Source organism: Protopterus annectens, chromosome 16.part0 (assembly GCF_019279795.1).
Source record: "Protopterus annectens isolate FY-2018-M chromosome 16.part0, PAN1.0, whole genome shotgun sequence".
Classification (NCBI taxonomy): Eukaryota; Metazoa; Chordata; order Ceratodontiformes; family Protopteridae; genus Protopterus; species Protopterus annectens.
This window is the reverse complement of record NC_056750.1, coordinates 559,256,895-559,284,394: the sequence shown is the minus strand read 5'-3', so window position 1 is coordinate 559,284,394 and position 27,500 is coordinate 559,256,895. Positions and strand designations below refer to the sequence as shown.

At 38.9% G+C, this 27,500-nt stretch overlaps 1 protein-coding gene across 2 annotated transcripts in view; it reads right to left on the bottom strand.

Annotated features, from left to right (window-relative positions):
- HMCN2 (hemicentin 2) overlaps positions 1 to 27,500 on the bottom strand; it is a 2,554,053-nt gene that overhangs the window by 1,849,854 nt on the left and 676,699 nt on the right. For both annotated transcript variants that reach the window (XM_044058392.1, XM_044058391.1), the window contains exons 18-19: positions 22,794 to 22,921; positions 6,617 to 6,761 (exon numbers count right to left, since the gene is read on the bottom strand). In XM_044058392.1, coding sequence (XP_043914327.1) covers positions 6,617 to 6,761; positions 22,794 to 22,921 — 273 coding nt within the window. The remainder of the gene's footprint in view (positions 1 to 6,616; positions 6,762 to 22,793; positions 22,922 to 27,500) is intronic.

Here is a 27,500-nt window from a genome sequence, read left to right as displayed (position 1 = left end):
AACCTCTGATAGGTCAAAAAATAAGTTAAAAAAAATATCAACACCTTTACAAATATTAACAAACTTTCCTGGCATACCTGTGCTTTGCTGATGTTTGGACGTCGCTCTATTTTTTTTTTTTGTTTTGTTTTCTTTTTTTAATTTTACTGTAGTGTGTTGCGTTATGCCAGCCAGCAGTGCACTATTGCAGGGTTTTTATCTGCACTCACGCCACAGTGGAGAAAAGGATTTGGTATGTTATTTGGGGGCGGAGTGAGGAGCCAAGCTCCTCTCATGAAGGGATACAGAAGGGCTTGCCTTCACTTGAAAAAAAAATATTGTTCCTGTTTTGTTTAGGGTTTTCAATTGATGATTTTCAGAATTAATCTTTTGGAAAGCAATCAGTCGAAATACTGTACATTGATTGAACACAGGTAAACATTTGCCTGCTGCAACTGAAATGGGTCCTTGTGGATCAGCCCACTTCCCCAGTAACCAAATAAAATAAATACATATATATATATATATATATAGAGAGAGAGAGAGAGAGGGAGGGAGAGAGAGAGGGGGGGGGGATTAAAATGGCAATGAGGAAGAACTCTGATTTACTATGATGGATTAATGTGCTTACTGAGATTACACTTTGTGGAAAAGTGTAATTATCTCATATTGCTATTAATACATGTTGTTAAACAGCAAATGCTGTAATTGAACCTGGCTTTAAAGAGTGAAATGCTTCATAGCAAAAATACCCACCTGTAACATAGCTGTTTTTTAGGGGCAGGGAAGGGTGAAGCCCACTTGCAAAAGTGATTTAATGACCATACACAACGTGCTTTGAAATGTACTTTTTTCTTTCTACAATATGCTTTAGTTTTCATAGTTATGATGGGGAATAAAACAGTCTTCAAATAAAACACACACTGCCTTGTCAAAATCATTTCATTTTTAGTATCACACAGGAGTATAGTGTGGAGAATTGTGAATCATTTAAAACTATCATACATGCAGTCACACCTTTTAGGAAGGCAATAGCTCTGAATGTACTTACCACTCATTCAGAATATGATTTATGATTAATTGCCCTTAAGTCAGCTCAGAATACATCACTTCAAATTGCAGAACATAAACTATCACAAGTGTGCTTATCCCTCATTCAGATTATGCTTTATAATTAATTGCCCCGAAGTCCCTTCAGAATACATAATTTCAAAGTGCAGAAAGCAAATTATTCTCATTCATATCTGTCACCTCTCCTAAAGGACCCACTGTACCTCAATAACCAAAGCCAACTGATGCCAGTAATGGCATTAGCACACTTATATTTGTTATAAATTTCTGAATAACTGGTATGGCCCCTCCTCAGACAGTAAATTTAAAAGAAAGCAGCTTACTGGTAACACAGTCAGAAGGGAACCTGCTACTTTTGCCCATTTTAAACAAAAGAAAAATCCTTTTCCAGTGTTTACCAGCCAGCTAAAATGGTTTGCCACAAGTTATTCAAAACATTACTGAGTGTGTCCATTGTAGAAACGAACTGAAGATTACATCCTGAAAATGTATAAATGGCATTGCTTTAATGATACAGGATAAAATTATTTGTGTTATCACCTGTTATAGCTTTAATTACACAATGCCCCCCCCCCATTAATATTCCAAAACGTGCACGCTGATTGGTCAGCATGCCCGTTGTAAATCAGACTTATACTAATGAAAACGGTCCGGTCGCCCGGACTTTTTCCATTAGTACAAGTCCTTTTTATTTTGTTACAGCAACGGAGAATGGAAGAGCTACGTTGCTGTAATCTCACTTTGTTAAACAGATTTAACATAGCGAGATAGCTTAAAAAAAAGCAACGGAGATCTTCCTTTCTCCGTTGCTTTTTTAAAGCTATCTCGCTATGTTAAAATGGGTTTAACATACCAAGACAGCTTTAGAAAAAGCAATTGAGAAAGGAAGATCTTCGTTGCTTTTTTTAAAGCTATCTCGCTATGTTAAACCCATTTAACATAGCGAGACACCTTTTAAAAAGCAACGGAGATCTTGCTTTCTTCGCTGCTTCCACACACAGCTCTGATGTACTGCATAAGCATACACATGCACAGTCTATCAGAACTGACGCAAAATACCAACCAGCTGAGGAAGGGCAGCATGGAGGCATTATACAATGCCATTATTTGTATTTTTTTCTTAAATAATGTCATTGTATAATAGCAATAACCCACTTCTGGGTGTGGGTAATGCTGGATTTACCCACAGTTGTCACTGTTTGGCCACTCGGGCTTCACCCTCATGACCAAACCACACCACCCATGGGTAAATCCAGCATTACCCACACCCAGGCATGGGTAATTGCTTAAATATCACACAGTAATAAAACTGGCACTTAACCTTGCTTACTCAAAATTTACCTGTGACAAACACTAGATTTTCAGAAATGTTACATTAGGATTGTACATGTTTATTACAGAGTATGCTACATGAATGCGTATCCAGCGTTCAGCAATGTATAAATTACTACAGATGTCATGACTGTGTGGGAACTGTGGTGAGAGAGAGGCTTCAGAAGGGAAGGATGTCATCAGGATTAGTGAGAGACCCATGGCAATCAGACTCCAGTCTAATGACAAGACAGTATTCCTAATCTCAGTCTATGCCCCATAGCAGGGTTGTTACAGTAAAGACAAGGGTACATTTAGACAGTAGTTGTAGGACCTACTAGATTAAAGCAGAACAACAGGAACTGGTGTTGATAATGGGTGACTTGAATGCACATATCGAGATGGACAGAGCAGGATATTAGGACTGCCTGGGTCCACATGGGTGTGGCAACGGGAATAAAGGAGAGGCTATTCTAGACTTTTGTCTAGCAAATGGCTTGATAGTAGCCAACACATGGTTCAGAGAGAGAGAGACGGCCACAAAATCACATACAGGAGTAGCCAACATGCAACTCAGGCAGACTTACTCCTATTAAGGAAGTGCACAGGGGTAGAATCTGTGATTGCAAAGTCATCCCCAGTGAAACAGTCGGTCCACAGCATAAACTACTGGTTGCCACAATCAGCTGCAAGGAGTGGTCAGAGAAGGCTCTAAGGTCAACAGAGACCAGGCTGAAAGCCTGGAAGTTGACTGGAGAAAAAGCACAATAGTTCAAGGAATTATTCAAGATTCTAGCTCCTCAACAAGAAGAGGAAATAGGTGGACTTGAAGAATGGCAGCACCTCAAACAGGATGTGTCAGGACAACAGCGCAGGCATGTGGCTGAGCCAGGTATGGAAATAAGGTACATAAGGAAGGCTAGTGATAGAATGCAAAAGTCCAAGAAGTCATCAAAAGAAAGTAGGAGTGCAGCAAAAATTGGGAGATAGAAAAAACAGTGTAATGCAAAAAAAAAATCCACTACATGGTTGGCTAACAAAGAGGCTAAAAAGGAAGTCGTAATAGCAAAGAACAGGGCATCACAGGCACTTTATTAGCTTCTGGAAAGTGAGTCAGTAGGTGGCACATAGAAGCTATATCAGGTTGCAAGGCAAACACAGAAAGATAAGAAAGACTGTCAAACACCCTTCATAAGGGATGCCAGCAACAACCTGCTCACCAGTCCACAGGACATGAAAGGCAGATGAAAGGAGTACATTCAGCAGCTTCTGAATGAAAAAAAGCCCCCAAAAGCTGTACCACCCCAGACAGCCTACAGTGAAAGAGGAGGAGGAGCCCACCACAGAAGAAGAAAGAACAGCACTAATGAAAATGAAGTCAGGGAAAGCAGCAAGCTCCGATGAAGTCACAGCAGATTTGATAGAGATGCTGGGTGAGCTAGGGGAGAAATGGCTCCTGAGGGTACTCAAAGCATTGTGGACAGAAAGGCATATCCCATATGACTGGAGAATATGCATACTTGTGCTAGTGCACAACAGCAAAGGGGACTTCCACAACTGTAGGCAGTACAGAGGTATCAAACTCCTGGCACATTGCATGAAAGTTCTGGAAAGATCAACTGATAAACAGATATGCAGAGTAGTAAAAATAAGATGGGAGATGAGAAATTCGGATTCAGATCAGGATGCAGCATGACTGACCCAATGTCTGCAGTGAGGCAGATAGTTGAGAAGAAGCTAGAGATGAGGAAAGAGTCCAATTGGGCATTCCTAGACTTGGAGAAAGCATATGACAAGGTCCCAAGAAAGTTGATTTGGGCAGTTCTGCAGTTTTTTTGAAGTCCCAGAAATATTGGTAAAATTACTGCAGGCTATGTACAAGAACAAAATGACTCAAGTACAAACAGTGTTCGGCCTCACAGAGTGGTTCCCAGTGGGAGTGGTTGTGCATCAGGGTTCCGCTCTGAATCCATTGTTGTTCATACTGGAGATGGATTACATTAACAATCAGGTTGGAGGGGAAAGATCAACAAAGTTGTTGTATGCAGACAATATGGTATTACAGGCAGACTCTGAGCAAGAACTTCAGCAAAAGATAGGGGAATGGAATGCAAAACTTTAGGCACATGGGATGAAAATTAGTATAGATAAGACAGCGGTAATGGCAGCAAAATGGAGAAATCAGAAGAAGCTGAGAAATTAGATAGAAGAGAAGACAGTGGAACAAGTTAACAGCTTCAAGCATCTGGGAAGGGTGGTTGAGGAGAAGGGAAGTCTGAATGAAGAAGTCAAAGCTAGAATCAGATGTGCTGCAGCCAACTGGCATAGAGTGTCAGGTATACTATATGGCAGAAGAATGCCAAAGAAGCATACCTCCCAACCTCTTAGAGCAAGAAATCTGGACAAAGCCATAAATAATGGGGAGAGGTTAAAAAATAGGGACATTTTCAAAAATTGCACCTACAAACTTAGAAAGTTGATAGAATAACAGTTTGACATAGCATGAATTTTCTGAAGGGTATCAAGTCTGAAACTTAAATGTCTGTTATTATTGACTTTAGTCTTTAATGAATTGTCAGTGATTTGTCAAAAAACATTCTCTTATGAAAAATGGACCAAAAATATTATGCCATAAATCTGAACATTTTGCGAAAATCTGTACAGTTGAGAGGTGTGCAAAGAAGCTGAAAAGTAAGGTGTACAAAACAGTAGTGCGACCAGCACTACTGTATGGTACAGAAACCTGAGCTGTAAAGGCAGAGCAGATGAGGAAGCTAGAGGTGATGGAAACAAAGTGCCTGAGAAAGGTGGTAGGATGCACACTGTGAGACAAACAAAGAAATGATGACATAAGAGCAGAAGCCAAAGTAGCTCCAATTGCAGAGAAGATCAGAGAGAACAGATTATGGTGTTTTGCGCACCTGTGCAGAAAAGCAGTAGACAATCTAGTGAAGGTAATTTGGGACAGCCAGGACAAAGGCAAGAAAAAAGAAGGGCATCTGTCAAAGATGGCCTGTGTGAGAAAAGATATGTGATAGGCATGAGAGTGTTGAAGAAAGCAGGAGTGTGGCACTGAATCAAGAGAGATGGCTACAGTTAATATGACACCCTGCCCCTTGTAGAAAAAGGAGGTTGATGACGGTGATGATATCAAAAGCTTTTCTGTCTAAGACACATATTGTCCAGTGTTCCCAGGACCTGTGACTGCAATGGGTCTATACCTAATTTATAATCTGGAATGGCTGTAAGGTGCATTTATAACTCATGTACCTACAGTGCTGCCACAACTAAAATAAAGAGTGCTAAGTAAGTGATCCTGCTACACCCATTATGTGCCAGAAATAACAGAATACAGTGCCCGCAAACACATCCTCTCATTACTTGACAAGTAACAATCCTCTTTGTCAAGGATGAGAAACTTTAAACATTTTCAGTTGTTTTTAGGACAAAAGTGCCTGTCTTAAAAAATTAATTTCAGTGAATGTTCGTGTCCCCTGTACATTGTGTATAACAAGCTGAGATCATACCTCTCAACCTCTTGGAGCAAGAAATCTGAACAAAGTCATAAGTAATGGAGGGATAAAGGCTCAAAAATAGGGACAATGTTTAAATATTGCCCCTAGAAACTGAGAAAGTTGACAGAATAACATGTTTTACATTAGCACAAATTTTCTGAAAGGTAGAAAGTCTGAATTTCAAATGTATGTTGTCATTTTCTGACTTCACTTCACTTCAATGATTTGCCAGAAAACTACACTTTTATGAGAAACCGACCAAAAATAACAGGCAAAAATCTGGACAGTCTGCAAAATTCTGTACAATTGAGAGGTCTGGCTGAGATGTCTTGGCTTGATCCTGCAGAGAATATATAAACCTTTTAAAGTGATTAACCATCTGTCTGTTTCCTTTCTTAGTTTCCCATTCAGGTGTCAGTATTTTGACATATGTACAGCTTCTACAAATCTGCATAACAGTAAACAATAAAAACTGTCTTAACACTCAAAACATTTGCAACTTCTTTTATGTGGATACTTCAGAAAGAATCAGTGCAAATCATATAAAAGAAATAGTTCTGTTCAAAGTATAATTTTTCCAGCTGACATTCTGAATGATGACGGGTGCAACATTACAGTCAAAAATTGTTAACAGACGCTTCTTAACAAAAGGAACAGCAGCTGTACTCCAGGTTTATTCCAGATTACAGACCTTGCGTAATAGTTTTCTACTTCTTCATATAGCAGGTTTAGAGACTTACCAAGTACATGGACAGTGATGGACTTATTAGAAGAACCAGCAATACTGGTGACATCACAAACGTAGTTTCCTGCATCCTTTGGCAAAGCTTCTGCTATGTGAAAGCTTCCATCCCGTTGAACGGTCATACGGCTGTTTGAAGCCAGCTTGGGGGGGACACAAAATATTTTTTAAAAAAGTGTCACTAACATGGTCATAAATTAATCTGAGTATGAAACACAACTGATTGCAAGCAATATCTGGGGTTATTTAAGAAAGCAGACTCCCCTGAAGGACTTAACTGATCATTTAGAAAATATATTTGCATATTACCTCTTTCAATTCAGACATTAACAATTTTTATTTATTATAGCAGTAGATTTTTCTTCACAAACAAACCTACACTGGTGAGTGCCATAAACAAATTTGCTTTGTCAACCTTTTGCAAAAGCCCTATTGCAAAAATGGTTTATATATTGCAGAAGAATGCACTGGTGCATCATTTTATTTCATGCAGTGTTGTACCAGAAAAACGAGAATGAAAAACATGCAAGTAGGAGAAAAAGCTATTGTTACATGAAAAAGTGCATTTCAGATAAAAGTATACAAATGAACTTGCAGCATATAAATGACTCCAAAAAGACTAACATATCTTGAGTATAAAAACTCCACTCATGCAGAACACAGAAATAAATAATTTAAAGCATCAAGCAAGTGTATGCATTTTATTTACAAGTCTTTTACCATACTTTTGTGGGTGTCAGTAGTGACCTAAAACTGTAAACATGTCATGCAGCTAAAGCACTGGGGTTTTTTCTCTAGGTTTTCTCATTAGGTCTATAAATAGCAATACATCTTGCACTACAAGTGACTGCATACTATTAGCTTACAAGTTCAAAAAAGGCCATCTCCTCTAACTCCCACTAGCTTGATCTTACTTAAATATTCAGCCCTCCCTCCACCTGACAATTAAATGCATAGCTCTACCAGAGCCCTAAATTTTCCATCCAGTTCCTAAGCTTATTTCTCACTCCCAAACACTAAAATTCCACCCTGCATCCCAAAACCTAAAATCCCAGATCACTCTCTCAACCTAACCCCGATCTTCCTCCCTAAATCTAAATTCCCAGATTGCTCTATGACCCTAATGTCTAAACCCTTCCATTCCCTAACCCCAAGACTCCCTCCCTGCTCTGACCCTGAACTCTGCCTCCTGCTCCCTTTCTACGGTTTGAGCAATGTGCTCGGGTAAGGCAGCGGTTGCTTGACAGAAATCACATTCAGGCTGAGCATGAGCGGCAGCTTATATGAGCTACAAGATGCTCGAGTCCCTGACTTCAAGCCAGTGGTCTATGAGCACTGGGGACTAAGGTGATTGTAGCTGAACCAATCTATTTAAAAAGTCTCTAGACCTGACCTGGTACTAATCTTTGAGCAGCACGGTTTCTTTTTTTATTTATTTTGCCTGTAGCTACACAGGTACCAATTTCTGCTGCATAAGTTTACATGAATGAACACATCATTACTGCTATTAAATAAATGCTTGCTTTTGTCATCATATTCATAGGCTATCCATGTATATTATTAATTTATTACTGAACACACTAGCATGAGAATTATGCTTCTTGGACTCAAAAAGACAATCATTCTCTACAAGGAAACATTTTTTTTCATTTATTACACAATAATTCAGACCAAATTGCAATGGTTTAGATAAATTACATGATGCAAAGGCCAATCATCAACTTTAAAAAAGGAAATGGATTAATATAAGCTGCATCAGTTTTATATATATATATATATATATATATGTTAAAAAATATATCAGTTTTAACAGGTGTTTGTTTTATCATGTAATTGGGGTGTTCTAGAGCCATCTGTGTTCCAGCTGCTAGAATCCCACTACCTTGCAGCCAGGGATATAAGTGACTGGCAGCTCGCATGGCTGTCCATTCATAGCTCAAACCTGAATAGTGTGCTGGGGGGGGGGGGGTGCAGCAGCCATTGGGAGACAGTGGAGCTGGTGTGCCTGGCTTGAGCACAGTATTTGAATTCATGCAAGGTACATCTCTGTATGAGTGTGCCAACTGTGGTTTTAGATAGCATTGGGAGAGTGGATTTGGTTTAAGGAGCAGGTGGGGATTATTAGTAACGACAGCAGTAGAGGAGTTTTACAGTAGGGTGTGGGAAAGGGTTTTTAGGTTTAGCAAGCAGGAAAGCAGTTTTAAGGCTAGGATGATCAGGGACTTTATATTTAGGGAGGATAAAGTGGAGATTTAGGTTTAGAGAGAGAATGGGGACTTGCTACAGTTAGGGTCAGGGACCACATCGGAATTTTTAGGGTTCAAGTTAGGGTTCTGGTAGGTCTATGTAGTTAGAGTAGAGTCAGGTAGTAGGATGCCTAGGTAATTTACTAAGACTGATGTATCAGGAGTTAGGGCACTTGCCAATTAGAGCAAGTGGCAGCAAGCAAGTGCATCACCGACTAGTACCACATGAGCCACTTGTAGGAGAGCCGTGTTACTGTGATGTCACTGTCTTCTGTTATTTCTTCTTCTCTTATTTACACTTCGTCCTGCATCCTTCCTCTTTCATCTTCTCCAAGAGATGTCTTTTTCATGGGAATGTCATTTGTCTTATTAATAGAAAAATACTGTAACAGTATGACCTCACCTCTGTCACAGTGACACTTTTTTTCATGGTGGGAATACCTGATTGAGCCTGCAAATTTTGCTACTAAGACTTGTACATTGTTAACTATAATTCTGGCACAGCACATACTTATACCTGGCTGTGCTTGTATCATTGGATTTGTAACTTTCTGCTGGATACATAATGACAAAAGAATCTGTAACACTGCACCTTAATTAAACTTGCACTCTTCTAGCTGAATAATGTTTATCTTTTACTCATTTTAATCAATGTCCTAATACCCATTGCTGCATTTTACCCTATGTTAGACTTGATCTTCTGTGTTATATTTTCTTTACATGAATTAATGTGACAGTCTCTTTTTTTAATTGGAGATTTTCTCCATGGGCCTCCACTGAAAAGGGATTCTCCCCATCTGGCCTTCCCGTTATCAAACAAAAATGAATGAATATAACATACTTTCTATGCCCCTTAAAATCACTAAGATGGGCTAGGAAGCTACATAGAGACACTGGTGCTCCTAGACTGTCGCTCACTATGGAGGACCATCGGTACATGCAAAGACTTTTAATTCAGTGTTGAGTAATATCTATGCAATAGTTATAGAAACAAGATGAATAAGAGAGCCATTCTATGAAAAACCTAGATCAGTTAAGATGGTATGACTAGCAATACAGCCAATGCAAATAAAATCATCAGCAGTGAGTGTATGGCAGAGAGAGATGTAGTCTTGACTACACCTCATATGACACATCTGCTGGACAGCATGGGAAAAAAAATCTGAATTTTTTTTCAATTTTTTTTAGGAAAATGAATGTTTTTAATAACGTGTTGATGGATTTTCTGACCTTTGGTAAATTTTGTTAACAAAACCTTTGACTCTATAAAAGTCATTGCTTTCTGAGTGATGATGGCTGTTGAACCAACTTATATGCTGCTCAGAAGCATAGCTGGCTAAACCAGCATCCTGTGCCAGTACAACAAACTAGCAACCTACTCACCGAGCTCATTAAGTGAAGAGCAAAAAAAGCATTTCTGCAAAACTTCAGTATGCTTCCTGCAGATAATTCCTTATCTGCATGCCACCATCCCCCACCCCCCAACTGAAGAGCAAAAAAATGATGCACTTTCTACTGGAAAACCTAGCAAGGTGCCAGATACATGGCATGCCTCTCTCCTCCAGCCATTCATTTTCTGCTCCCTGCCCAAGACCCTCATTGCCTGTCATTTTAATAAATAAGAAAATAATGTTTATTACTTTGAAACTGTAGGAAACAGTTGCTACAGTTTAGTTATACCCTGCACAGAGCGTTACTGTGCTCAGGTATTAGTTTAATTTAACAATCTGCAGTTTAGACCACAGTCAGTGCACTACAGTACTCAGATTTGACTGCAAATGTAATATCAGCATTTAAAAGTCAATATGCTTTAAACAGAGATTGGGACTGGCAGATTGCACCCACTAGCATTCTGCACCTGTGGCAGCTATCCTCTTCACCCCACCCTAGCTATGCTACTGATGTTGCTTGTAGCTGTACTTTTCACCAGTAACCCTATTTTTATTTTTCCTTTAATATAGCATTTCATATTTAGCACTGAATGGCCACACTTCATTACTTCGGGCTTTCAGCCTGCTTATTTAACTCGCAGGTTAGGCCCACCTGGAGTCATTGTTTTGTTTTTGGCTCATAATTATTATCACCGCTCCATGCTCCTTGTGTTATTATCACTATTACCTTTTTATTGTTACTCTGTTTCCAACTGATACTCCTCTACTTTAGGGGCCTCTCACATTTGACCATTTGCCTCTAGCTCATCTGATATGATTGAGGTGTCAATGGTGAGACACTGTGAAGAGTCAATGGTCAAAGAGATTTATTTTTTATTTATTCAACATTTGTTTACGGGGAAAGTCCAACTGGACACAGGCCACATTTTCAGAGGAAGCCCAGGCACAAATGCTCCAATAACAGAACATTTAATACACGTACAGTAACAAACAATTTGTAATACAAGCGTGACGACAGAAAAGACAACACTGCAATATTTACATAAGGCAAATGAGATGGCAAAATAAAACATTACAATATTTTCATTTAGAAATATTTACAGTTTTCTGTATCTAGCTGGTTAACATTACTGTGTTTCTACACATTTTTCAGTTTGAGAGCTTGATTGTTTATAGAAAAGAGCTAAACTTAGGCTTTGCAGACAACTCATTACTAAAAAGAGACGGAGGGAATACTGGACAGAATGGAAGATGGGAAGATCGATACAAAGATCAGAAGAGAAGACAGGAAGAGTAACAGATAAAGAGGAAGAGGGGAGAATGACCAGAAGGATACAAAGGATGATGTTTTAGCCTAATATGATGCAAGTACAGCCAGGAATGGGTAAGAAAGCATTCTGGTGAGTATTTAAACAAGCAAGTGTTATATGTCAATCCAATGTCTATCACAATATTGGTTTCAGGTTTGGCCATGGAGTTTGAGTATAGAGTGTGTCCGATAGACTTTTTGGGTTTATAAATTGTAAGAAGCTTTTCTGAGAAGCAAAGGGGATAGTTATGCAAGCAGTGATTAAGAGAAGCGCTAACAGCAGAACAAGCTAAGGGGTTGTTTATCATTTTGTGTACATGGAGAAGTTGGGTACATTAGCTCATGCCAGTTTAAGGATTTGAGTACTACACAATGATGGGACATGTTTTGCTGATTTGCTGCAAACCTAACAACTTTATTACAACATAGTTCTAGATTTGATGTTAGTTTGGCCTGTAAATTATTTAGAATGGGAAAAGCATACAGAAAGAAAGGATGGAAGGAGATATGAGCTAGGAAGTATAGCTCTTGTGGACTGGTGAAAAAAATATTTTTATCTATAAAGCATTTTAAGGTTTTGGTAATGTTTTATGGAATTTTAAATATGTAGGTCAAATGAAAATTGATAGTCAATGATTAGGCCTAACAGTTTGGTATGAGAAAGGACTTCTATAATGATACAATTTAATGACAACATTTTGATGTTGTCTTTTTTAGGTGTTAGGGACTTAGAAAAGAATAAGAATATTATTATTTTTACTGTATTTTTTGAGATAGGAATAAACTGAGTTCCCTGACCTAGAAAACCTTCCGCAGAAGATGATCATTAGGCACTACCCAAAAACAAGATGCTGTTAAGCAATGTTCTAACTTGCTGTGCAGATGAGGATTAACAGGGACTGCCCTCAGGTCTCTTATTTTAGTAGTTGAGGAACTGGGTTGTCATATCTGACCTCTAAACAAAGCTGCATATATGGGGTCCTGACTACAGCTTTGCAATATCAGGACAATGTGTAACAAGCCACTTATTATTTCCAGTTTGCGGTGTACAATAAACCTGGCATTTATCATACATGGCTGGATAAAATTTTTAGACCTCATTTATTAGCATCAGCAAGGTGGAAATGGCCTTATGGCTCAGTTGCCTTCTAACTTCTGTGTTTATATAATCCTATGATTTGTGCCTCAAAGGCCTCCATTTTATTTACGCCCGAATATAGGACAGTATTCAGCAGTGATATTGTCATCTGTTTTCCATCAAAGTTGTCCTAGGTGGATATAAAGTCCCAGCACCTTTGAATATGCTTTTAGTACAGATTTGTTCTGATGCACTGTTTGGACTTTTGGGGTCTCCTAGCAGGGGTAGCAGTTTTGAAGGTGGATGGAATACCAGACTTCCCACCTTCTATCCCACAATGCCTGCCTTACAAAAAATCTTGGGCTAACCATCCTTCCCTTCACATATGATGAACTGGGCATCAGAGTCAGGTCCCTGATGTGTGGTCAGCAGTTTGACTACCACACAAAGGCTTTCAGCTCAGTGGGACATGCCTAAGTCTGTAAGCATTTTGGATCTCTACCAGAGGCCTCAGATATACAAGGCCAGGGGTTGTGTGTGTATCCATACCCTTGAGACAAACAGGGACTCTGGATATCAAAACATCCCCAGTGTCCCATACTACCTTCATTTTTTAATTGCTTCTCTTGGATTTCTTCTAGGAGGACATCCAAAGCAAGGAATGAGCACACTGATACATACAGATGTTTATTTTCCATATCTAGGGTGGCATTTTTCCAAAGATTACAGTGAAAAATGGCTTTACATTAACAACTGGAATCCACTAAAATAAAGCCTCTGACATTTTGGCATCTATGTACTGACTTTACAGCCTTCTTTTTCCGAAGATAAAAAAGTAACAAGAGTGCAACATGCAGGTGTTGGTGTGTCTGTGGAATAACACCTAGTATTACCCAGTGAAACCTTTCCACAGTATAATCAGATCACGCTGTTACAAGAAGTACCAGTATCGAAGATAAAAGCATTTCAACCTGTACATGATAGGTTTTCAAAAGCTAGAGAGAGCATCTACCAAGCAAACAGTACTTCTCTTGTTCCATGGAAATTTTATGTGTCTATTTTGGTGCTTTGGACTTTTTCTTGCTTGATAGTTAGCTTGAAATTTCCTGAAAGCATTTATTTATTTAGCAGTAGGAATGTTCATATAAAATATTTGGGTGGCTCTGGTCATAGTCTTCGTTTTGTGTTCTTTAAATTATCCCCAGTGGTTTGCTCAAAAATAGGCAGGTCATTAATAGCTGCATCTAATATTTTATTATGATGTCTGAAGAGGAATGTTATGTCTTAAGGCATCCATTTCAACTAGTTCTGACACCTGTAGCTACAGCACTAACAGCTGCAGCAGCAGTCTCATGTGCACACGCAATTATGTGTGTGTGGGGAGTACCTGTTTTATTTGCTGTGACTGACAGTTTTATACTAAGTTTTGTGTCTTAATCCAGAAGCTCTTGGACAGTTTCAGAGACTTGCTGTACATCTAAATTGTACTGTTGCCTTATCTGCCAACAAGTTAATTGCCTCTTCAGCCAAATAGAAGGAAACATAAGATGTCTTTCCAAGAATGTCCACAACCACAGCATGCCAGGAGAAGGGCAATACTTCTGCAGTCTTATGCTGGGATGGAGAAAGTGGGAGGGGGGACCAAGAGGTAGATGAAGCCATCAGTGCTGGACCTGTCTTCAAACCTCTATATAAATCCTGCCTTTCTGCTGCTCTCCCATATATCCTTTCAGCTATTCTAAAAGCACGACAATAGCATGGCTGTGTAGTCAATGTATTAGAACCGTAGATATTCAAGTATGGTTATTGTTACAGTCATAATCTTTGGGAACTCTGCCACAGACTGAGGTATGAATGTCCGACCAGACTGTCAGAATTCAGCACCCTTCCCCTTAACCTGGCTGACATCATCCTTACCTCAGAAAACTTCATCAGGGTAGTACAACGGTGAAATATGCATGGCCTTTTTTTTTCCTTGCCTATTTTAGCTAGTCTTAGTATGGATGTCCAAGATAAAGGGTGCTTATGCAAATACCTAGGGTTTGGCAATGGCCCTGGTAAGAAATCATCCCGCTGAGTCATCTTAACATAAAGAATACAGGGAGCAAGAGAAGGTCTGGACAAAGATTTTGGGAATAAAAGAGGGCTGTAAATCCACCCTGTCCCCTGAAGTCCCAAGGTTTAGAGCAGATGGTGTGCAGGTCTCAAGACATACAACTGTACTATGTTCATCATCTGGCTAGCGTTTGCAGTTATAACCTTAGATAAGACAACCACAGCTGGTAGTCAATGTTGAAAGGGGTGGGAGGTAGGGGGTTGGTAAAACAGGAAATGAGGAGGACAACATGTCTTCCAAGATGATAGAGAGAAACCCTGTCCTAGACCTAGAAATGATCCAGCCTATCATGTTTGGAAAAGAGAAGTAGAAAGGATCGTGTAGCCACCTCTACAATATCGTGTGTACTAACCTAATTCAGGAAGCTATAGCCCTACACTAACATTTTTCCAAGAATATCAGTAACAGATCAGACATGAGTGAATATTATGGGATTAGGGAAAATCTGATGATATAAGAACACATATGTGATTAAGATACAGTGCATAACCCCCAGTGAGTGATTCTTTTACAGTAGCCACTCAGAGTCTGATTAGCACAAATGAAACTATGGGTATGCTAAGGGAAGAATCAAGTTGTAGTTCATGAAGCTGTAATGAGTACATAAATAGTACAGTTGTGTACACTTACCATAAATGTAGATGTGCACGTATACTCACTGTTGCAGTCATCACACTTGGGTTATCTGCCTGCAGGTAGCCCTCAGTTGGCCAGAATACCAGAGTCTTTGGATTTCTGCATCGGATGCTCTCACCTCTTCCATGACGTCAGGTCGTCAGGGGTATAAAACTTGCAGCCGACACCATTACATTGTTTTTCTTGCCCCAGATATCAGGAGCCCCCAAAACAGGAAGCAACTACATGGTGTGGAACATCTCCAGTAAAAAGTAAATACCATAGCCATAACATATGGCAAAAAGGAGGACAGGTAGAAAGCATAGAAGAGTCAGGGGGCTGGAGGGAGGGTAACCAGGACTGCAACAGTGAATACACTTGAGCATCTACATTTATGGTAAGTGTACACAACTGTACTGTGTTCTTCGTGTTTCACTGAGGCAGTCAAGAAATAGGAGGGGCTGGCTAGCAGACCTTGTAAGACTGCTGTGGCAAATCCAGCTCTGGATTTAAAAAAGACAGGTAAGTGGTAATGCTTGGTGAAGGTGTGTACAGAACTCCAGGTTGCAGCTTCCAAGATGTCCCTGGTAGGGACTCCCATAAAAAATGCTGTAGAGGTTGATGTAGCCCTAGTGGAATGAGTTCTGATCCCCTGTGGGGTAGGTTTTCCATGGTGCTTGTAGCAGAAATGGATGCAGTGTGCTATCCATTTGGAAATGGCTTGCTTTGAAATGGCCTTGCCCTCTGCCCCTGTAGCAAAGCTGACTAGCAGCTGGTCAGATTTTGTGAAAGGCTTAGTCCTATTGATGTAGAACCTGAGTTGTCTGTGCACATCCAAGGAGTGCAAGATCCTTTCCCCTTTATTCTGAGGATTAGGGATAAAGGCTGGTAAACTGATGGATTGGTTTAGAGTCATACTGTATAACACCTTGGGCATAAAAGATGGGTTAGTACTGAGGGAAACCCTGTCAGTATGGAAAATAATGAAGGCTTCCACAGCCATTAGTGCATGTAACTCAGACACTCTTCTTGCTGAAGTGATGGCTAGAAGTAAGGCTGTTTTCCAAGAGAGGAATTTTAACTGTGCTGAAGCAGCAGGCTCAAAAAGCATGAGCTTCTCTAGTACAAAGTTAAGGTCCCAGGCAGGGGTGGGTGCTCTCCTCGGGGGTCTTAAATTGTTAGCTTCTCTCAGGAACTGTCTGACCAGAGGGTGAGAAAAGAGAGTTGTCTCAGTATTATAATGAGCTGAGATGGCCAAGGCATGAATCTTAATAGAAGAAAAGGATAGGCCTTTGTGGAGCAGCTCTGCTAGGTAATCTAGGATTTGAGGTAAGGTGGTCACGGCTGCGTCCTTTCCTTGAGACTGGCTAAGAACAGTATATCTTTTCCATTTTTCTGAATAGAATTTCCTAGTACTAGGCCATCTGGCCTCAAGGATGACATCCAGCACCTGTTTGCTGAGGGCTGCTGGTAAAGTATTCAGGGAATAAGTCAGGCTGCAAGGTTCAGGGTTTGCAGCTGAGGATTCAAAATATGTCCCTCCTGCTTAGGTGCCAGGGTGGCATTGCTGCCAGAATGCATAGGAGTGGGTACCAGTGCTGGTGGGGCCAGTCTAGGGCAATAAGGATTGTCCTTGGTTTGTCCTGTTTGATCTTGAGAAGCACTTTTGAGAGGAGGGGCAGAGGGGGAAAGGCATAAATTGAGAGGTTTCCCATGTAAAGGATAGGGCATCCACTTCCCATGCTTGGCTGTGGGGATTTCTGGTGCAAAATTTGCTTAATTGATAGTTTTGGGGGAAGGCAAAGAGGTCTACCTCTGTGGGTTAGAAGTTTGAATGAGTTGGGTTCCAGTTTCCACTCATGTGGGTCCAGTAGATTTCTGCTTAAGTCGTCTGCCAGTGAATTTTGTTTGCCTGGCAGGAATTGAGCTTGCAGGTGCACTTGGTTGCTCAAGGCTGTGTTCCACAGGGCCATGGCTAACCTGCAGAGTGCTAGCAATGAGTTCCCCCCCTGCTTGTGTACCACATAACTGTGGTGTTTGTCCGTCTTTATCAAGAGTTGTCCTGGAAGGATAAGGTTTTTGAAGGCTGTCCGAGCATTCTGTACAGCTAACATTTCTTTTTGATTGATATGTAGGTGAATTTGTCCTGGGCTCCATTTGCCTTGAATGCATTTGCCAGACATGTGAGCCCCCCATGTATAGTCTGATGCGTCTGTTGTCACGATTTGGGCGGCAAGGGGTTGTGAAAGGGAGTCCCTTGCTGTGGTTGCAAGCCTCTTCCCACCAAAGGAATGATAGGAATAATTGTTTCCAGGTCCTGAGGATGTTGGCACCAGAGACTTTTTAAGTATCATTGAAGTTTCCTCATATGCAGGCTTCCATATGGAATTAGAAGAATGCATGAGGCCATGAACCCTAGGACTTGCAGTATTTTTCTTGCAGACAGCTGAGTTCTGGTGGGCATTAGTCTGAAGTAGTTTGTCAAATAAACCTGCTTTTCTGGAGTAAGGAATGCCATCTGGGAAGTTGTGTTCAAGCTTGCTCCCAGGAATACAATCTTTTGGCTGGGGACCAGATGTGATTTCTTTTCATTGATGGTTTACCCCAGAGAAGTTAGAAGTCTCTTTACAAATACCAAGTGCTGAAGTAGCAATTCCTGACTGTCCGCCTGAATCAGGCAATCGTCCAAGTATGGATAAATTTGAATATTTCTCTGCCTGCAGTATGCAATGGCTGGAGCCAGGCACTTTGTGAATACCCTGGGTGCAGTAGATAAGCCAAAGGGAAGTGCAGAGAACTGATAGTGCATAGACCCTGCCCTGAAACATAGACATTTCCTGCAAGATTCCCTTACGGGGATGTGCAGACAAGCTTCTTTTAGGTCTAGGGTGACTACCCAGGAGTCCTTGGCTAGCATAGGAAGCAGCTGTTGTAGTGTAAGCATTCTGAATTTTGGGAACAGCAGAAAGGTGTTGAGAATGGACAGATCCAGGATAGGGTGCCAAGTGCCCTCTTTTCTGGGCACCAGGAACAGTCTGGAGTAGAAACCCTGTCCTCTTTGCTCTATTGGAACAGACTGAACAGCCCTGATATTGATAAGAGAAAGTGCTTGCTTTTGAGTTCTGCCCACTGGTTTGGAGGAAGGTCTGGCAACCCGCTTGGGGTTGGCAGTGAGTGGAAGTAGAAATTGTATCCCTGGGATACAATGTTTAGGACCCATCAGTCCTGGGTAATGGACAGCCAGTTTTTTGCATGCAGGGCGAGTTTTCCTCCTAGTGGTGCAAGTACTTTGGCATGGCTGGGAAGTTACTGTGAATTTTTTCCATAAGGGGGTGGCTTACCACTCCCTGTTTTTGAGGGGGGAGCACTCCATTGTTTAGATCTCTGCGTACACTGAGACTGTGGCCTTGGTGGTCTGTTGCCTCTGGGTTTGGGCTGAGAAGACCTGGTAGGGACTGTTAAGGATCAAGTTTTTGAAGTCCAATGCCTACTGAATCTAGGTGGCTGTACTTGTAAGAAATCTTTAACAGTTTGCATAGATTTAGCTTTTTCCTCCATCTTTTTAAGAACCTCTTCTGCTTTTGTGCCAAACAAACATTCCTGGTTTAATGGAGCATCTAGTAATTTTGCTTTGACATGGTCTGGCAAGATTTGTTCCTTCAGCCAGGCATGCCTTCTCAGTACAGACCCAGTGACAGCAGCCCTGCAAGATGCTTCTAAGGCATCAAAACCACACTGCAAAGTATGTTTACTGACTTGGTTTGCAGAATGCAGTAACTCTTGTAAATCTTTATTTTGTGCAAAATCTGGAAGCAATAACATTTTTTGTTTAATTAGTTCCATAATATTTTGCTGGTACTTCAACATGTGAAACTGGCAATTTAAAGCCCTGATGGCAAGAGTTGCAGAGGTATATACCTTCTTGCCCCATCTGTCCAAAGCCCTCGAATCCCTGTCCAAAGGGGTAGGGTTTTTGGCTGTAGTTGCCTTAATACCTTTAGGTCCCTGAGAAATGGTCTCTGGATCCACAGTGGGAATCTTAAAGAGAAATTTGTGAGAGTCAGGTACCCTGTAGTACCTGTCAGGCTTTCTAGGAGCTGGTGGTAAAGTATCAGGAGTAAGACTGGTTTCCATGAAAACATCATCTACAATATCCAGGACAGGGGGTATAGCTAGAGGCATGTGCTGAGGCAAGTCTTAAAAATTCTCCCAGTCTCTTTTTGGACTGTGGGTAGTCCTGGCATTCCCGGCGGAAATCCTCTCTTAAGGTATGCAAGGTTTCACCAAAAAAAAGTCCTCTGGAGGGGAGGCAGAGGGAATGGAATTCTCTGCATCTAAATCCTCATAGGTAGATAAGGGTATGTCCTGGTAATCAGAGGTATCAGAGTCATCGGACTCCTGGTCTGTTGAATCAGAAGAGAAATTAGTCTTTTAGAGGGGGAAGGCTGGCTTCCCCTAATTAGAGATATAAGGTCTTCAACAATTCTAAACATTTATTTCTGTGGCATGGGAACTTGAGCATGCACTTTGGTCATCAGTTTTCTAGGCGTAGTACGAACTCTGGGCCTAAGAAACTCGGTCGTTTTAGTCTGAAATGAAGTAGTCGGTTTAATGTGAACATCGGAAGGTTGGAATACACCCTCAAAAGCCGGTGCCTGCACAGCAGCTCTGGATCCATCCAAGGTAGAGATATCTGCAGGTTCCATAATCGAAGAAGCATCTCTCAGCATATCGGACTCCAAATGGGTCTCAGCAGAGGCCTGTGAATCTGTAGAAGCAGGTATCAGGGGCTGCAAAGGCACCACACTGAGTACCAGCAGACTGGCGACTAGCTTAATGGAAGCATCGTGGGCAATTTCAGACCTAAGCAGTCTGTCTCCGTCTATATCCTTAAATTTTTTCGGAAGATCGGTAGTCGGATGGCTTACCAAAGCCATTGTGGAATATGGAGAACGAAGGCGAAAGAATTTAGCAACAAAGATAGCCCGACGACGAATAGTTTGGGAGTTAAACTAGGCACAAAACCGACAGCAAGGGATGTCATGGTCTGGGCCTAAACAGGTGACGCAGTAAGAATGAAAACCTCTGAGAGGTATTTGCTTTCCACAGGCAAGACATTTGTTAACTTTTTCTGACATCGGTTAGAGCAAGAAAAAAAGAATCCCCAACCGGGTACTTAACTTTAGAAGACTTCATGTTTGAAACTCGAAAAATGAAAATTTCAGGTAGCGTCCAACCAGCACTTGCGAACTGCTTCTGCTTTGGGCTCCTGCATGGCAAGAAAAGCTGATGTAATGGCTTCGGCTGCATGTTTTATACCCCTGACGACCTGACGTCATGGAAAAGGCGACAGCATCCGAAGCAGAAATCCCAAGACTCTGGTATTTGGGCTGACTGAGGGCTACCTGCAGGCAGATAAACCCAACTATGATGACTGCAACAGTGAAACACGAAGAACATATACCAATCACTGCCTTATGACCATCAAGAAATTTTCTACCATAAGTGAAAACTTTTCCTAAAGGCACCAAAACAAATGGCGTAGTACCATCCATTATTGTAGTGGTGGAGGTGGGGAGGGGGGGTAACAATCCAAGATTACTAGGAAGCTGATTTCAAGTTAAAAAGGACAGACATTCTGGAATGTCTTACAAGCAAACTTATATGGTCAAATAAAGGTTTGTAGTCAATAATACAAAAATATTCATTGTAGCAGACAGCAGTAACACCTGGGGATATGAAAGCATTGCCTCTAATTCATTTGTACTTGGAATGTTATGTGATGAGAAGGAATGCATTTCTGACCAGATTCATTTATTCACAAACACAGTGTTGCTTGCAGGAAGGATCTGCAAAGAATTACAAGGAGTCAGTCTTATTAATCTTGACAAGAAGAAATTGTAGAAACAGACTTGTAACTTGCATTTACATTTCATTAACAAAATTATATAGTTTAAGTAAGACGGCACCTAGAAAGAGTATATTAAATTGATAAGCCAGTGATATGTAGCATAAAATAAAAATAACATGAGAATGTCATTGTACAGCTTTCACTTAATAACATGGTTCATAGAGGCATAAAGAATTAGAGTTATGTCAAATACATACATTATACAAAATGAAATTGGTTATCTAGTCTCCACAAACATTTATGGGAAACAACAGAAACATTATGTCTAGTGATATAGCAGTCACCTAACATAGACAGCAGACAGTGAAATAGACAGGCCAGTGATGGGCTGAAGTGATGATCCATAATAAAGAAGCTAAGCTGTAAAATGAAGCCCTGAAATGGTTTAATATGGTCCTATTGAGCAAATGAAGGACAGCAGGGAATATGATAGATACTGTCATAAAATGGTACAAGTAGGACTGCGTAATGCAGTAGATATAAACAAGACAACCGGACATTTGACCTGAAAAGAGAACAGATTAAAACAGGACTATGTATTTCTCATAAATGCTTGTCGCATAATAGCAGGGGAGTATCTCAATAAAGATGCACAAGTGAGACATCAGATTTGATGAAGAGAATGAAAATTCACATAAGAAGCAACGACGCTGAAAGCCAAAAATAATGCAATTTGAAAGCAACAAATATAGAAGCTTCACTATTTAAGGTATGCATAACACAAAGCACAAATAATCTCCTAGACATTAATAGTCCTATGTCATCTGTTACATCCAGCACTGCATATGGCAATGAACAGAATAAACATATCATCTCAGTCTGCAGTGTGTAGTCATGCTGAAATAAATAAGTCATCTCATACATAATAAGCATATTGTCAAAACACGTTTTCCATTATAGAGTTCAGCTTCACATGATATATTGTTCACCTATAACATGCATGAGAAACAGATGCATTATGTGGCTGACAGGCTGTTGTATTATTTTTGTTGGAGTTCATTTACATCTATCAGCGCTATATTTTAATTATAGTAAGCATTTGTTTTCTTTTTGCATTCAATTAAATTAATGAAGTCATAAAAACGGCTACTGATTTACATACAGTAAAATAATGAAATCCTATTTCCATAAGCTGAAATATTGGAAATTACACTGCTGAGAGAAAATATAATTGCGAAGAATATTAGGATTTTGATGGCATCTTATTTAGCTAAATACATAATTAATAATATCAAAAGTAATCGTAAGAAGGAGCACAGGTTCTGCAAAAAGACCTATCAGAAATAAATGGCTAGCTTCTCTGAAAATAATCACTTTTATGAGCTTTATAGGGTTTAGACTCTGCGACGGTATTAAATTATGTTGATATAAAAATTAAAAAAACAATAAGCTTGAATGCAAACTAATGCAAATCATGATACACTAACAATTTTTTACTGAATGTTTTAAGAAACAAACAATATATATGTTCTAAAATAATTATTTGTGTACAACATAAGTAGCACTTACTGGTGTTCCATCTTTTGACCAGCGTTGGCTCGGAGGTGGATTTCCTGCCAGAACTGTACATAGTAATGTGAAGGATTGACCTTCCAGAACATTCACTGTGGAAGCACTGGCTGCAATGATTGGAACAACTATAAAAAGTAGATCAAAATGAATAATCTGCAACTGAATTTTGTACTGATTAAATGAACACTGGCATACAGAGTATTAATAATATAATCTTTGTGCACAATATGCCTTTTACATGTTTTTCAAAAATAAAGTACAAACAGGCCTCTGCCTTGATAATCACTCCCTTCTGTCACATAAATAAATTCATATCAAGACTCCAACAGTAGAGAGACAGGTATGGTGCACCACAGAAACAACTATAGTTTTCTTTAACTCTTTACCCTTCCTCTGTCCTTTGTCAACAACTCTTATTGCAAATTATTGACTGACTGAGTATGACCCCTAAGACAGACTTGAACTAAAACGTATCAGAAGGAATGCTTACCTCAATGACATTACACTGAATTATCGTCTGGTCTCCCAAACTACAGATTCAAGCACAAGTTTGCTTTTCAACCCAAGTCCACTACTAAGTTCATGGACAGTTGCACAGCATAAGAATGCTAAACCGCGTTCTGATTAAACTAGTCTCTAAATAAGAAGAATGGCTGCAGCTTAATTATTTGGTGAGTATAGAGGAACCATTCTTCTGAGGCTTCAAATGAAGCAATTTTTGCAACTGTATACACACGTGAGTTTATACACATATAGGGGGGTCAGGCACATGCACACAAAATATCTTTTACTGCTAGTTTCAGAAATGAGTTTCACAGTGAGTGGTAAAACCACAGCTCATTAACTGTGGTGTCTAACCCTTATGGGCAAGATAAAAAACAGGCCTCTTACAGATTTCTTTTTTTTTTTTTTTCATTTTGTCTGTTTCTAAGATATGTAACTGTTTGACTTCAACAGGCTGCATTAATTGCCTACGTTTGTACTCAACAGGGATATAAGCAATTTGCACAGGCTTTCTTGAATGGAATTTCTTGCTAATGGCTTTAACCTACAGCTCTAGGATAAACTTTTTTTTCTACAACATCAGTTTATTTTTTTGACATAGTACACTGCTATACTAGTATTGATCATAGGATTTCTTAGTTATATAACTTAGTTATATGTTTTAGTTTGAAATCTGTTTTGTGTTTACTGATAACTACCACTTTCACATAGTGTTGTATTTAATGTTTAATTCCTTTATTTTAATGTGTTCATTCTAGTAAGAGCAAATCTATCTGATCTTTTTTTTGCTAAGTGAATTATTTATTTTTTTTATGCTGCAGGGAATGGGAAATGCATGGTGCATTTCATTTTTTTAATTCTACTTATTTTATTAAGCTATGTGTAGACTTTAGTTTATCTGTTGTTTTAAATGGGTTAAGGTGTTCTGGGGGTGTCAGTGCCTGTTTTGTGCATGCATTATGTTCATTTTTATTCTTGTTTTAGTAACTACTATAAATATAAGGACAGTAGGAGAATATTACTAACTTTGATAATGCACCAAGGTATAGATAAAAAAAAAATCCACATTGTATACCAGACATATGTGTTTTTCTCATCTTTTACCTGGAGCCTACTTTTGGATAAAAATGGAATGCATATGGCTCAGGTGTATAATACATGAACTATCTTTTACTGTATTACACAGCAAATTTACAAGGTAGAAACACAAGCCACAAATTAAGATCTAAAGTGATCTAGTATAAACTATACTCCATTAAGCCATTGTTTTGCATTTTTTAGGTCAGAGTGGTGCTTCCCATTGTTTTGAGTGAATTTCCCAAGTTTCTGTTTAACAGAGCTTTAGGAGGTTTTTGTAGGTATTTATGAAGGAAATGGATTATAAATGACTTTCTACAGAAAATCTAGCAATACTATTAAGGAACAGAGATTAAGCTAATGTTTTAATAAAGGAGCAGGTCACGGCAAGTTAGAAGTAGTTAAATATGAGATAACAAGAGTGTCAAAAAATGAAAAAAACATACAAAAACTCTATGGAATCTATTTGAAATACACAGTAATTATGGTGCAGAACAAACTGCTACAAGGAGTAAGGGAGGTAAAAGAATGATGGGGATAGAAGATAAAAATGAAAGGAATGGAGAGAGGGGAGGTAGCTGAGAAAGGGGAAGTATTTCTGATACATATAATGAGACTAATATGATACAAATAAAATAGAAAGAGGAAAACACGAAAAAGAAAGCCAGTCAATAAGTTAGAAATTACATTTATGGTGAATGAATGTTTAAGAAAGGAGAAATGATAAAGAAATGCTGTGAACAAAGATTGTATGGAAAGTGACTAAGTTTATATGTAAATTTACAGGCTACAGATGTGCATAAAGATAGAATAAATGAAATGCATTTGATAGCTTATCACAGACAACCTAAGAAAAAACACTGGTGAGATCAGGTGAGATGTTTAAAGATAAGAAGCTATGAACAGAAGTGTAAGAGAGTCAGTTAATAGTTCCCTCATTAGAAAAAGGGATCCAATAAAACAGATATTCAAAGAGATAGCCAAAGAACTGGAATCTCAAAACTGCAAGCTTGTCTCCAAACAAAAGAGCATGAGAAAAGGCCAGGATCTTCAGAAGTATAATAAACTTTTTCAGTTTGAATGAATGTACAAATAATAGTTTTAGAGGTATAATGTAGCAAGACAAAAACATGTCCTTTTTTAGAAGAGTCTAATAAATTTGATTTGGAGGAATATGACTATAATTTCAGGCATAAAAAGAGTTTAGAAAATCTTGGCAAACCACTGGCTTGGATAACTGCAGTTTCTTACGATAATATTGCTAGATATATAACTGAACATGGAGATTCATTTAAACTGTAGCGATAAGAGACAGGAAAAATTATAGTGGAAAGAATAAACTCAGAGACAAGAAAAGGAGGATCACTGATATGCTTTATAGATGTACAGTACAAAAAAGTATATTCCTTTTAACACAGATTTTGATGAAAAAATCCAATACTGCTAAAAAGGCTATAAAGATGTTTTATCAAATTACTTCCAGAAAAGGAATAGATAACAGAGAAATAATATGGATAAACAGAGCAACAAATGCATCTCAAATTAATGATCGTTTTCCCACCATTGCATGAAAAGCTACGTAAACCTAGTCAAAAGTTAGATAAACTATAGAAAAAAACTCTATTAGGGCGAAAAGAGAAAAAATGGAATCAAAAGAAGGAAAGTAAACAAGTAAAGTTGTGCCAAAAATGAAAATACTGATTGAATACTGTGAAACCAATGCAAAACATACTGGCAACTGATGTCAAAATAGGACTTAGGAGATCTACTTTAACAAATATGTATAGCAAATAGAAAGACCCCTTCATACACATACCCAGCAAAATCCATATGAAATGATCAGTAGAAAAATTGTGCATTACCAAAATCAAAACAGTGAAGTGTCACTTTGTTGGCAGCTATATCCTTATACTGGTCCTTATACTATTCTGCTGCTAGGGTTTATTTGGAAAGAGGAGTAAATAAACATGGCATCCATTTAATGCAGTTTATGGCATGTCATAATGTACTGATAGTAAATAGTTATGATAAATTCACAATGAGTAATGGATATACCTTTATAATAGACAATGGGATCGGTTATTGACTATTTTGTGACATATTCATGTTTAGGGATATTCTATCCCTTGGCAGTTGTGCCAAATCAGAGTGTGACAATTTTCTTATCGTATTCTATATTTAAGGCAGAATTTAATTTATACCAATAGCCAGAAAATGTTTTGAAAAACAAAGCCAAATGTTGGTGAAGTTTAATAATGAATATTAGTTCTTCGCTATTGAAATATGGTTTCCATTTATACCCCTTCTTTCTTTTCCCTTAGACATTTTTTTTCCATTTCATCTTGCTAACTAGTCATCCTTCCATCTCTCCTAAATCCTGTTTAATTTTTTACTCCGTACACTAGCCTTACATCCACTCTCCATTCCATTTCACGTTCCTTTATTCATGCTCTCTCATATTTCTTCCCTTCACCACTACTACATTTTAAATATGATTTAACCTTCTCAAGTCAAATACATATATTTTTCTGAAATATAGTTGTCGGATTTTTCTGATTACATGGCTCTTATTCAATAATTCACAATATTTTATTGTGTTTTGCTTGATTATGTTTACTATTATTTTTATGTCTTTTTGCAGTTTTTCTCCATGAACCTCCACTGAAAATAGAGTCTATCCTTGTTGTCAAAGAAAAATAAATAAAAAAAAAAACAACTGAATTTTTAGAAAGAATTAAATGACTTATTGACAAGCAGTTTGACTAAAAGAGATATCAGAGAATAGGTGCATTTACCAAACAAGATAATTAATAAAATATATGGCAAATTTAATACAGAGTGGGCATCATGTTATGATGCAAGTTGGTCTGATCAATAACGTTATGAAGGAAAAGATACTTACAAAAATCCCCAGAATGAAAGACAGAATATGAGAATATTATCTGTCAATGAAGACATTGAGGCAGTTTTACAGAAGAATAGTCATAAAGGAAGTTTATGCAAAATTATGTTGGAGGGTGACATGCAATTATGCATAACAGTAGCAGAACATCTTAGAAAGAAGTAAGGATGAGTGAAAGTAAACACAAATGTATAATTAGTATACAAAGCGGACACATGGAC